A 14,287-nucleotide genomic window follows, 5' to 3' on the forward strand; every position below is an offset into this window, starting at 1 on the left:
GCTTTAGCAGAGACATTAGCTACTTTGGTCCTAGTTTGCAAACCCAAAATGCCTCCCCGCAGAGGTAATCCCCACAGCTGTTGCTGAAGTGCCAGATGTTAGTGAAAGGGGGAGACATTCTTAAGACGGGAGACAAGGGGCATCCAAGTCTGAATCATGCACTCATCCAGTCAGAGCCTCAGGACTTTGGGCTTCTCTCCATATACAAGCAGCGGGGCCCAGCTCTAGGCCCATGAGCCGTAACTGAGTCAGGCAGCTTCTCTCTGGAAGCCAAACACAACAGCAGCGGCAGCAGTTCACAGAGCAACGCACAGCAGCCTGGGATGAGCTGCTCAGCCTGTGATGAGGTGTCTGCTGCTGAATGCACTGAAAAAGGGAGTAGGCGACGATCACTGAGGGGGTAGATAAATGAGTAAATAAATAAATAAATCTGCAGATCAAGCAAAGTAGCATCAAGCGTGTCTGGTGTGTCTGGTTCTTGAAGTCAGTTATCTGCAGGATCAGACCATTTAGAAGCCTTCAGTTGTCCATGCCACGTGAATACACTGAAGTGTGTGTAAATAGATGTGTTACTAAACCAGTTCCCTGGTAACACTGGCAAGACATCCTCTGAACTTCTCATGGAGGTACTGATAGACGATCATTTGCTGGAGACTCTCCACCTGGGATAACTCATCCCTGGGTCAACTCCATTAAATAAAGACACAGGGCTTTGTCTAAAAATGAACTATGTCCATTTCACTTGTCTGATTTGACAAATAGAGATGGACCGAGATACAGAAAGGAGAGAGAGAGAGAGAGAGAGAGAGAGAGAGAGAGAGAGAGAGAGAGAGAGAGAAAGAAAGAAAGAAAGAGAGAGAGAGAGAGAGAGAGAGAGAGAGTCTGCAGACTCTGGGACACTTGAAACCAATTCCCAAGCCATCAACGGGCCAACTAGAGATCTCTCAGCTGTCACCTACTCCATTCGAGAAAAGGTTTCTGGGTGTTTTGGAGTGTTGACTCAGCTAGGGGCACAAAAGAAATAGGATGAGATGAGAGAGAGAGAGAGAGAGAGAGAGACAGAGTCAGAGAGAGTGCATTTAATCTCAAAGTCATTTATTTTTAATACCCGCCAGCTTCTTTGTTCTGTCTTTGATCTTCGCCTTCCTGGATTTATTGCGATACACAGACAAAGCTCAGAATCAACAAAAATAAAATAATGAATGGAACGTGTGACTTGACAGCTAATTCCACATCAAAACACCAACTGTATGGGAGAGTGAATGAGAGAGCCTCGGCCAGCAAGAGAATGAGAGAGAGAGAGTGTAAGTGAAGTCAAGCATGTAGGCTTTAAAAAACCGGCGAGAGGTGTCCAAGGAGACTGTGACAAAAACACGTACAGAAAATCAACAAAATCCCATTACTTCATCGCTGGTATAAAGCAGATCATGGCCATATTGCAGACAGCATTTCTATAATATGCTCCACAACAAGTGGTACGGCTGAAAAGCAGGATCCAATTGAATCAGATCAAACACCCACATCCCTGAAGTGAAAACAAAGGACCAATTCACTAGCCGGCTTGTCAGCTCTCTGAGTTCAGCAACAATGATTACCAGTCCATACCCATGACTTCTGACTGTGATGTACAAATAGTGGTTTCCATAAACTAGGCTCGTATTCCACCGGGAGCTGTGTGGAGCAGCAGTGGATCATTGTGGCGGCCTGTGAGCACAGCTGGAGGCAAATCGATGGAGGTAGCCAGGCCTGCCGTGGTTTTTGTCATCATAGGCAGGTCCAAACTTGCCTCAATCTGTTAAGGTGGGAGATATGTTCGGTCAGCGGATGCTAGCGACCTCGGTTCCCAGCCTGTCTGCGTGTTTGGAGCTGGCATTAGCCGAGAGAGCGCCGTTCAATTTTCATTTGCACCCTTAGCGGTGTGAACACTGGGCTGTCTGTCAGATCCAAATGAGGGGCCAAGTCAATATTCATGCAAGTGTGGAATAACAGGAAGCCATGTCATCGGGTTGTTTTAGCTCGGTGTGCGCGTTCTGTACAGAGTTTTGAAGTTGAGTTATGAATAGACCACAGAGCAGTGAAATAGAGCTGTGAGCAGGCTACAGTAGGCAGCAGGGCTGAAAAAGCAGGACTATAAAGAGTCAAATGAACTATAAATTATTCAGAGCCAAAAGTCTAAATGAACATAAAATAATATATTTCCAAGCACTTAAAAGTTTGGGCATGTAATATTCCACTCCTCCTCTGAGCAATGTGGGCTGTGATAACTATGTGTGAGAGAGACAGATGAAGAGAAGGGTGGAGAGAGAGAGAGAGAGAGAGAGAGGGAGAGAGAGAAGGAGTGTGATTTCGCTGTGCCCTTTGAGTGCTGTTACATATGGTCTCTGCACACTGTTAGTCTCCCGTGGCAACACTTCCTACGGATGCATCTGCAATGCCTGAGCTATGACCTCCTCAAGTGACTGAGCCAGAGGATGCATCAAGATGACAGCCTCCAGCCTTGTGCCTGCTTGCCTGTCTGCCCACTGAGAGAGAGAGAGAGAGAGAGAGAGAGAGAGAGCTAACCCCTTGCTTGCCCATCCATCCAGCTACACTCCAGCCACCTGGAACATGTGCTGACCATTTCTGCAAGAGCTCAGCCCCATTCCCCAAGTGTCATCACGAGCCGCACTGCATTCAGGTAGCCGATGCCTGGATCATCTGTTAATCTGAGCTGAGGGAAGGTGAGAAAAAGAAAAAAAAAATTTGCAATCTCTTTCCATCCTCCTCCACAGGCCCCATTCTGCTCCGCACGCTCTGTGTCTGTGGTGGAAACAGGGTACAAAGCTAATCGATGGAATTGAGAGTAGAAATCCATTTCAGACTGCAGGATCGATGCGAGCTGAGGCAGAGGAGGCCTAGCGGACAGGACGCCACCTTTCAGAGATAACCTATCCACACCTTCGCTTCAGATCAATGACGGCCAGCTTGTTACAATACCGCATTTAGGGCGTGCTGCATTTCATCAGGACACAAAGCTTGCTCTCATTTCTCCTAATTCCTCTCCAAAGCTCAAGATTCCTTTCATGAAGTGCTAGGCTTTTCTCATGTGTGCTGTCAAACACATCAGAAAAGGAATGTAAGGCACTTGCACTCAAGAACAGGTGATATAGTGGGATGCAGTGCCCTCTGTGGCCACCTCTGGTACTGCAAATACTCCAGATTCGACAGAAAGAACAGATTTGGACTCTGTTTTGAGGACAAGTGGAACAAGCAAGTTCCAGTGGTCCTTTTAAATGTAGCATTCTGTTTTTTCTTTTTTTCTTTTTCAGTGTGTGCAGTGTTCTCCACCATCTTCTCACTTCTGTTTACTGCCGTTGTGCAACGTCGATGACGTATTATGTGACGTATCTTTGGTTCCACTAAAACTGGTATAAACACAGGCTTCTTCACTGAAAAGCACCAAGGTTCTTATAAGCCGAACAGAACCAGTTCTTTCCACGTTTTGGTGGAAAAGGGCTATAAATGGTCGATCTATAACTAAAGACAGAAAGCAAGCTGCTTGGCCCGGGATTGAGACAGCACTCTAAATGAGGGCTAAGACGGAGTAACAGGTGACAGCTAATCAGTGGCATCTGGTCGAAGGATGGCTGATAGGAACAAGTGACATATCCAGAGCAGCGTTAGGTTCACGGAAAGGTGTCTGCTGTAACTCAAGTGTCTTGCCAAGGTTCGGCTTACAGGCCTCTCCTGTAATATGCATAAGCACAGAGCTAAAGCCTTAACAACAAGAACAGCTACAGTACCTCTGCAGTAACAGATTACAGGATTGGAGAAAGGAGTCTGCTGAGAGTCTGTGTTTCACACCTTTGCTACTCAGCAACAACATGTCAGACTGACTACCATGTTTCTGTCCAGATTCTTTTACATAGAAATACGTAGAGCTAGAAAGAGAGAATTAGAGAGACAGGTCAATGGACAGAAGATAACATTCTGAAGTGGGCCATGCTTCAAAGTAGTTAATGCTTGTTTCCCCATTAACAAAAAGTATCCTGTGGCCATAAACAGACCACTGAAGGACTGGCTTACACCAAATACGCAGCACCATATGAACTATGACATTTGGTTTTATAACCAAACAATATGGCCCAAGGTTTGTAGACATGGCTATGTTCCCAAAGCAAGCAAAAGTGGCTTTTGTTTTTGATCTTGTTCTGTTGTCCACACTATATTTATCATGTGACCTAAATCTGACATCACTTTGAACAGACAACCCTTTACTTTTTTTAAAACGAAGTTTTAAAAAACTTCGACTTAAAAGAACATTAGAACTTTCATTCATTCATTATCTGTAACCCTTATCCAATTCAGGGTCGCGATGGGTCCAGAGCCTACCTGGAATCATGGGGCGCAAGGCGGGAAAACACCCTGGAGGGGGCGCCAGTCCTTCACAGGGCAACACACACACTCACACATTCACTCACACACTCACACCTACGGACACTTTTTTTGGAGTCACCAATCCACCTACCAACGTGTGTTTTTGGACTGTGGGAGGAAACCGGAGCACCCGGAGGAAACCCACGCGGACACAGGGAGAACACACCAACTCCTCACAGACAGTCACCCAGAGCGGGAATCGAACCCACAACCTCCAGGTCCCTGAAGCTGTGTGACTGCGACACATTAGAACTTATTTTAAAAAATAATATTCGATTTATAAAAACACTTAATACCAACTTCCACAAACTTTATTTTCCCACGAAGAAATTTCACCCGTTTTCTGTTTCCCAGTATTTTTTTGTATAAAGCGAAGATGCTTTGGACCAGGGTCCACGGATCTTCGTGCAGAATTCAGTACCTCGTATGAAAGTGTCACATAGTGACTACTGAAATCAAGGGAGTCAATATGTAGATTCTTCCACTATGCAGCAGCAGCTATACTAAAAATTACTACAAAATACTAGTGATTTTTACAGCAATGGATGGTGGCTAAGCTGAGATTAAACCGAGAGTTGGCTCACATTTGTGTGTCATTGCGTGTAGGTGATAGAACGTAAGCCTGTGCAATGTTGGGGTGAACTTACCCCCTCCCTGCCTGGAATATTCTTCTGCTTCATGGTGCACTAAATCAGTAACGCAGCCTCCATAGGGCAGACGGCCCTCATGGTCAAAAGCCTTGAGCGTCTCGCTGGAGCTGTAGGATTTCTGGGTGGGCACGCGGCATTCCTCGTTGTCCAGAGAAGATGTGGTGAATTGTAGCTCTTTCTCACAGTGGCCACGGGTCAGAGAGCGATGTCTGCGCTCTTTTAGGTCCATGGCGACTGCAGCTGGGTGGACTGACCACTCTTAGAGGCAAAGGTCTTAGTAAACTGTGTGGGATCTTACCTGTAAGACACATAAGAAAGAGAACTTAGAGTAGCAAAATAATATCATTCAGATTTAATATTTTATATCATATATCATACATTTTACCCTAAAAACAGTTCAAATCTGTTATGTGTAGTGAAAACATTGCTAGAGCAATACGACCTCAAGCATTTAAAGATGTAAAAAAAGTGTAACAAGGTAAATGAAGATAAACAAATAAATAATATAGTGAAGAGATACTCCCAATACACTGTTCCGAACTGTAAACGTATTGCATTAGAAGGCTTGTAACCGTGGGGAAACAAAAATGTTTGCAGCCTGATCTGTGGAGCCAGATCCAATTCAGAAATCGTGGGTGGGGAAAACAACCTACTGTCAGGGGAAAAAAAAAAATCTCAGAGAACAGTGCTCTCGGAAACAAGTAAAAACACTTCGCTTGAAGAAAAACCCACCTCACGCGCGGAAATGATACTTGTTTCTAAACACAAACCCTGCCAGGGGGTCTTCAGACCCGATCAAGCAGCACACCTCCGTGTAAATGCTTACAGTAGATTAACGTGCGGACAAAATATACCCCAAGCACAGAGGGAACAAGAGACAATATATTTAATTACTACATGTTTAATGCGTACACACAAGCGCTTGAATTAAACACAGTCTTGTTTTCATTCTCACGTTCATCTACTACAATATCATACGTGCCTGATTGTGTACTGCATGGTCAGGCTGTTTCTATTGGCGGTGATAACATGGAATAGAAAAGACATTCCTTAAAGCACAGTCCACTAAACCATTCTATATGAAACTAAAAGCAGAGGACTTTCGGTGTCTTTGTTCTGAGCAGATTAAGCAGGAAACGCACACTGGGTTTGAAAAGTCGGAAGCATCACCTAATCAAAGTCATGAAGCTGTCATAAAGGCTTTGAGAGCAGAGAAAGGAGCAGGAGGATCTGGGCATCGCGAGTGAAGGCTCAGTGCTGCTGAGGGATCGCTGGCGGAGCAGAGGAAGGACGGGGAGGCAGAGGAAATGACTTGAGGGCATTGTGAGTCTCTCCCTCATTATCAGGAGCAGAATGAGAGGAGATCCCTCGGAGGCCAGGAAAGGATAATCACACATGCCTGAGTGTGTGTGTGCTGCAGAAAACACGGCCCCGAGTCACCCCATGGACTCTGACCACAACCCTCTCACTCACACCACACTAACGCAGGTGCTGGCTTAGGCAGCCAGTCTCACGCCTCCAGTCACACACCCTGTTATTGACACAGTCTCAGTTCTACTCCAGCCACAAGCAACGCGGTGGTCTGGTGCTAAAGCTCGCGTGCAGTAATTAGACGGTAATTAAAATCAACTTGAACTGCACAAGGAGAGCTGCAGGCAGCAGCCATCAGCATGACAGTTAGTTCAGATTCACACACACACACACACAAACACACACACACACACACACTCACCTGTGTCTGAACCTAGAAATTAGAACCTGGCAGAAAATCACACCCTTTATTGGAAAATAAGTAGAAGAATAAAAGATATTCATTTGTACTAGAAAAAGAATAAACCCCCAGAATGCTTTAGAGAGCCCACTTCTCTACAAAGAGTTTAAAATACAGGTTCCAAAACAGAAAGCAAAGCCTTAGCTGAATTATTTTTGGTTCCCAAATAAACCTTTCAAAAAATAATTATCTAAAAATTGTTCGGAGAATAAAATTTGAACAATGCTTCAATCATTAAAGAGCACCCACATTAAATAAAACGTATTTTTCAACAAATTAGGGGCCTTACATAGTTTTTATGCCTAAGGCGACATATTATTCCTCTTTTTAAACAAGTTAGAATAGGTCTATGGACTACACAAAACATATTCATGAAGTTCTTTGCACGAAACCACTCTCACATTAAGAGATCTCGCCAGCTCTATTCTTACCCCCTTATTTCAGCCCCTTTTAGAATGAGCTGTTTAAGGGCGGGGCGGCACGGTGGCGCAGCAGGTAGGTGTCGCAGTCACACAGGGACCTGGAGGTTGTGGGTTTGATTCCCGCTCCGGGTGTGAATGTGTGTGTGTGTGTCTGTGTTGCCCTGTGAAGGACTGGCGCCCCCTCCAGGGTGTATTCCCGCCTTGCGCCCAATGATTCCTGAATTGGATAAGCGCTTACAGATAATGAATGAATAAATGAATGTTTAAGGCCGCTGTCATTTTATGCAAATAAGCTGTTGCTGGGCCAAGCCCCACCCACTTGTAAAACCAGCAGACCAAAATGGCGGATCTTCAACTAATCTAGCGGGTGGGGCTCTGGTGAGGGTTGGCAAGGTGAGGGGTAGTGCCAGGGTGGTTTAATGCAAATTTCCTTATTGTGACATCACAATAAGGAAGCCATCCAAACGACATATGGACACCTGACTTTTTTTCACGTTTGGAGTGTTTATAGGAGCTTTAGAGTCACAAGTGGAAATACAAAAGCACATAAAAATGAGTTTTGCGCAATATGTTTCCTTTCACTTGTTCTTCAGTGTAACAAATCACTTTTTCAACAGTGTTATTTTATGACATAGCCCACACATCAGAATTTTTGAGATGCCTTTTTATTTACAAGTGTACGTCTGTATATTCAAGCCAGAAACCTTTTTCTTTCTTTTTTTTAAAGAGCAGTGTTTAAACTTGTGGACAGAAGTAGCTCAGCTTCCCCATCGTGTCTCTCCACACTCTCCTCCACACCACACTATCCACCACATTAGCATGATTGGAGGAGAAGCTGCTAGCCCCGGGGTGCACACAACGCAGAGAGTGAAGACAGCAGGGCTGTTCTCTCTCCACTCTAACAGATGATTACACAAAAAGCATGGCCACTAGCTATTCACCATGCCATATTTACTGAGAGGCTGAAAAGAAGACTGGTGCAAAGAGAAAGCCGTTAGGTTGCGACTGTTTGTCCCACTTGCTTATAATTTAAAGAGAGAGAGACAGGACGAGAAAAAAGAAAAGCAGAAGAGAATGCTCATTCATGAAAGAATACTCCAAGGTTAGTTTGAGAAATGCTGGCAGCGTCCATTGATTAAGTGTTGGCATTAATGTGTAAAAGATGCCATTAAGGAATGAAATACGACGTTCATCAACAAGGTCACTAACTATTAAACAGCAAGCACTGGCAAGAGAAGGCGAAATGAATGGAAGAGAAACGTGAACGAATACACTGGATGATGGAATGCTCGGCTGACCATTTCTGCATGTCCTCAAATCCACAAAACTGTCTGACCTTCTCCAGGCAAAACCTCCCATCCCCCTCGCTTAGGTTTTGACCCGTTTCTACTCCTATTAAACACACAAATAACTACTCTGTCATAAGCAGGAATGAAGGGCGGCCTGCTGTTGTGATGTGAGGGCCACTGGAGCCGCAGGGCCTTTTAAAGCCCAGTTAAAAGGAATGCAGTGCTACGGCTGGTGTATAACGTTTGTGGGCGTGTGTGGGGGAGTGGAGGGGGCTGGAAAAAGCAGTGCTCCAGGGGGCTGCTGAAACTGTGTACTGGCGAGATGATGCCATGAGATGGAGAAGAAGCAGGTCAATATACGGCCAGACTGTAGCACAAGCAGGTCATTCCTTCAATTCATTCCACTGGTGGAAAAGAATAGATCGGGGGATAAGGAGTACAGCAGAACAGTTTTCCCTGCTCCTGCTCCTTCCACACTGTGCAGGAGAGAAGGATGGAGGGAGGGAAGGAAAGGGAGAGAGAAAGGGAGGGATGGTGGAATTCAGGACAGGGAGATCAATCACCCAGCTCCCACGCAGGTGAATGCTGCAAGGTTAATGATAACTGGCTCTTGGCACCGTGCATGCACACTCAAACACACACTGCAACACGCATATAACACATTATCGCCTCCCACGTACACCGGTCAAATGCATCACAAGAGGCGAGAGAGCGCCCGCCCTCACATATGAATATCATGGCACACGCCTCGCCCTGCCAGCCCCCCATCTCCCAGAACACGATCACCCGCTGCAAAAATCCCAGAGAGATTACAACACACAGAGGATGCAGATTCCCAAGAAGGCGAGAGAGTCTACCATGAAATCGTAGCAAAATGGAAGGCGTAATTGGAAAATGATAGGAGGGTTACAAATTAATTTGAAGAATTACAGTGCAAAAAAATTGGCGCAGTGGGGAGCTCCTCCCGAAACTACGTTTTTCAAAGAGAAAAGCTGAGACATGAAATCAGCAAATATATATATTTCACCATGAATTGTCAAAACAGAGAGGCATGTAGAGAACATCACAGCAAAACGGTCAAAAATAACCCCAACCTCTGAATTTTTTACTTCAAATTCAGTTAAAAATAAATAAAATGCAAATAATGCAAATATTCTAATGCAATTTAAGGTTTCCCTTAAAAAACAAATATTTCCAAGAATCATGTAGAAACATTTAGCTTTATTTTTAAGACTTTTCTATAGTTATTTAGTTTGGAAGTGTAGTGTTCTTCATCATTTTGCATTTCAACCGTCTAAATGTATAAATGTTTTTTTAGGTGTTTAACTTTTATTGATTTTGGTTTGTTAAATAAGCTTATTATGATTAAAATAGTGTCACAGTCGCACAGCTCCAGGGGCCTGGAAGTTGTGGGTTCGATCCCCACTCCGGGTGACTGTCTGTGAGGAGTGTGGTGTGTTCTCCCTGTGTCTGTGTGGGTTTCCTCCGGGTGACTGTCTGTGAGGAGTGTGGTGTGTTCTCCCTGTGTCTGCGTGGGTTTCCTCCGGGTGACTGTCTGTGAAGAGTGTGGTGTGTTTTCCCCGTGTCTGCGTGGGTTTCCTCCGGGTGACTGTCTGTGAGGAGTGTGGTGTGTTTTCCCCATGTCTGTGTGGGTTTCCTCCGGGTGCTCCGGTTTCCTCCCACAGTCCAAAAACACATGTTGGTAGGTGGATTGGCGGCTAAAAAGTGTCCGTAGGTGTGAGTGTGTGTCTGTGTTGCCCTGTGAAGGACTGGCGACCCCTCCAGGGTGTATTCCCGCCTTGCGCCCAATGATTCCAGGTAGGCTCTGGACCCACCGTGACCCTGAATTGGATAAGCGGTTACAGATAATGAATGAATGAATGAATGAATGATTTAAAATATAGTAATAAAATATATTTATCAATATTTACTGGAATTCCTGCTATAATTTACTAATAGCAAAAATTGCTATTAATATTCAGGGTACCAACTGCTGATTCTGAGCTGACCACTGTTTGACCCAGAGGCCTGCAGCTGACCTCAGCCTTGCCTTACGTTTCTCTTTTCAAAAGATGAAACAGAAGCGGGGAATATGAGCAGGTGTCTGAGTGAGTTTAACAAAGCTACTTCCCAGCTGGCAGATGTCCCATCACTAGAGAACATGTTCCTGAGAAAGCAGAATTTTAAAAATATATTCATATTTTAGTAAGTAAGTCTGTTTTTATTCTGCAATTCAATCTGTGTTCTAAACATCACATAAATCATGGGGCTCTAATTATTCATTCATTATCTGTAAGCGCTTATCCAGTTCAGGGTCACAGTGGGTCCAGAGCCTACCTGGAATCATTGGGCGCAAGGTGGGAATCCACCCTGTAGGGGGTGCCAGTCCTTCACAGGGCAACACAGACACACACACTCACACCTACGGACACTTTTGAGTCGCCAATCCACCTACCAACGTGTGTTTTTGGACTGTGGGAGGAAACCGGAGCACCCGGAGGAAACCCACACGGACACGGGGAGAACACGGCTCTAATTATGTATTATAATATTTATTCTTTATGATCACAAGTTCAAATTTGAACGTCTGATATGACAAACATGGCACAAATGATAATCTAATAAGGTCCAAAGAACATTTAATTGGATTATAATTTTGTAAACGAGGTACCAATGTGTGACAGACTTCAAAGACACATCATGTTTCAGATTTCCAGGTATTTTTTTTTTTATTTCCCCAAGAGTTGTACATGCCCAACTCATTTCGGAGTTTGCAGAGTTTATGCAAAACTATTAACCTTAGTGATTCTGGACAAACATCTTTGACAAACACTTGAAGGGATCCATTTTATGTGATTCATTCTGAGTTCTGTTGAGAGAGCTCTACCCATTCCCAGGCGTGACAACCGTCAGCAAACAGGGACAAACATGGCCGTGGCCTCTAGTCTCAGACACTGCTCTTGCACTAAATAACCACCAAACATCTCCACCTCAAATCAGAGCAGCTCAAAAACATCCATTACCTGAGTCATCAAATTCAATAATGACAAAATAAACAATCCACAATGGCCAGCGTGACTCCTGGAAAATCAGCACATTAAAGCTGTAAAAAAGACATTTTATCAGAGCTCACTTCCTTCCTCGCATGTGGGCCTGGATGAAACATATAATTCTGAATCTGAATTGAATTTGAATAATATAAACAGAATCAATCAGCATACAAAGCCTGTTATCATAAACTACTGAGCTCAAGGATAAACAAGTTTGTGTCGGTCTTCTCCGGCAATGGAAATTACAGCCTTGTTGTCTGACATGTTTCCTACTAGGAGAAACCATTTCGTTACACTGGCAATAGATATGCTTTGAGGTTCATTATTACTGCACTGATATGTTTTGACTGACAGCTTTGCAGGGGTCTCACTTTGAAGCTGATAAGATATATTTCGTCTTGTGGTGCTGCATTGTGCTGAGCAAAGTTAGCACTGTTTCTGTTTACACATTTTTTGCCCCCAGCAATGAGTTGTTTCCCTGCACAGTACAGTGCAATCTCCAATTAGTCAAAGTGCACATGACAACAGGGCCTGTGTTCAGTAGGAAAAACATGTAGTCATAAATATGCTGAATATAAAAAGGCTTTACAGTGCACCTTCTTGCACACTTTGTAATGGCTCCGCTCAGGATGTTGTGAACAGGGTATTTAGTGATGAATAACAATATAAAAACCATTTTCATTTACACTGATATTTTAGAAATGTTAACATTATTTTTAAACACTTCAAGTATGCGAAGTCCTGATGAATCCTTTGTTATAAAAATGTGGTTCAGTGAGTATAGATTCTCAGATTAAAATAATAATAATAAGCCATTACTGATACTAATTGGCTTGCACTGTACATATTAATAATATAGAAATATAGAAGATAGACATATAGAAATCATTGCCTCTACTTCACATGGTGATCCAAATGTAAGGACACAAAAAAGAAAGGAAATCCCGGTGCCACTTTAAAATATGACTACACTTATAAAGGTTTATGAATATTTTTAAAAATCTGTTTATTACATGGATATTAATTAGATTGTAAACACATTCAATGTTATAAATAATCATTTTTAACACAAAGATAAAAAGGGCAACAGTGACTTGTTTTGTCTAATACTGAAAGTACCTTATAATTTTCTAAAAATGTCAAACAAAGGAAAAAGCAAAGACCTTAGAATGTGAATTTAGCACAATACGTGCTGAAGCTGTCGGGCTGTCATTGGAGAAGACAAAGTAAGGTCAGTATTTTGAAAGGTCTGAGGTTTAAGAGTGTAGATTCATGAGGGATCACTATTTGGCAAGTCACTGTGATCCTTTCTGTGTTATAAATGATTATTAATGTATTTTAATGTGCTTACAACGTATTTAATAACCGTTAATAAACGAATTGTAAAATACACATTACTGTCCAAAAGTTTTATGCACTCTATTTTTTTAGTATAAATTCTGTTATAGATATTTATTTTATGAATTCTGCATTATTGAGTCAGTACAAAAACATGTGAGATTTACTTTACCAGTAATAGTAATAATAATATAGTTACAAAAAATAATAATTGTATGTCTGTAAAGAAAGCAGCTTATTAAAAAAAGTGGTGACGTTCAATAAAAACATAAGAAGTTAAGATGTTTTTTTTCATTTAAAAACTTAGGAGCCTTCATTAAGACAGTCCAACTTCTTAAAATTACTGATTACTGTGGTGGATTCTCCAAGACACTCAGTAAAACATCTTTATAAAACTGTATAAACAGGAACTAGGACTAATATTTAAGATAAAAAAAAAAGCAAATGGTCATCACGTATAACACTTACTTTCTTTTGTTTATTAATGTGAACCGGACATTGCTGTCTTTTTCTTTGAAGTAATAAAGAATTAATTCCATATTTTTTTAAGTCAAAAATCCTTACCTTCCACATTGCATGTGCCTAAAACGTTTGCACAGTACTGTGTATAAACAAATGTAGTTATTATCAAGTGATATCGTATTTACAATGTAAGCAAACAAACTGCATTTGAAAACACCCTTTTGAAATCCACCTTTTCTTCCTTCCCGCAGTACCTAAAGTACTTAAACATCACCTGCTGTTTGCATTGTCCTTAACAAGCCCAATAAACATCAGAAAGCCTAGCTGAGAGGCGGCTGTGATATGCCGCAAATATTTGGGAGCCAACGCTTTAATTAACACAAAGGCATTTCACACTAGCACAAAAATATTTGCTTATAAAACATAGTTCTGTAATCCCTCCTGATTCCCGGAGAAGGATTCTGATGAGTTCCTGTTTGCTAGTTTGTAAGAGAATCAGAAGCTCTTGCGTAGGGGACGTGTGCATTGGTTTTCTCGAGTCGTACACAAAGAAGTATGTCTTAAGAGTAATAAGCTGTCCAGAATGTTCACTTTGGCAACTAATGCCTAATTGGGTCCCAGTGGGATGAGTCGTTCTCGTGGCTTTGAAGAGGGAAAAACAGTGGGCGGTAGATGCCCCTCCAGCACGGAGGGACTACAGATGAGGTGACGAGTGGGTCTCGTCTGCTGTGTCATTCTTATTTCAGATATTAATTACCTTCTTTCCCCGCGGCCCAAAATCAGGGAAGAACAAATGTGAAACTGTGTCGCAGCATTGACAGCGAGGGAAGGTAGGACAGAGCAGCATTGTGTGGCTTTTGATTGAGATTTTAATGAGTGGATCCTCTCC

General features: G+C 42.8%; 1 protein-coding gene across 4 annotated transcripts in view; it reads right to left on the minus strand.

Moving 5' to 3' along the window:
* LOC136673177 (teneurin-2) overlaps positions 1-14,287 on the minus strand; it is a 186,044-nt gene that overhangs the window by 106,720 nt on the left and 65,037 nt on the right. For all 4 annotated transcript variants that reach the window (XM_066648501.1, XM_066648499.1, XM_066648500.1 and 1 more), the window contains exon 2: positions 5,064-5,364. In XM_066648501.1, the coding sequence (XP_066504598.1) occupies positions 5,064-5,295 (232 nt within the window). In that variant the 5' untranslated portion in view covers positions 5,296-5,364. The remainder of the gene's footprint in view (positions 1-5,063; positions 5,365-14,287) is intronic.

The sequence above is a fragment of the Hoplias malabaricus genome, chromosome 17, assembly GCF_029633855.1.
Source record: "Hoplias malabaricus isolate fHopMal1 chromosome 17, fHopMal1.hap1, whole genome shotgun sequence".
In the NCBI taxonomy this organism is placed as follows: domain Eukaryota; kingdom Metazoa; phylum Chordata; class Actinopteri; order Characiformes; family Erythrinidae; genus Hoplias; species Hoplias malabaricus.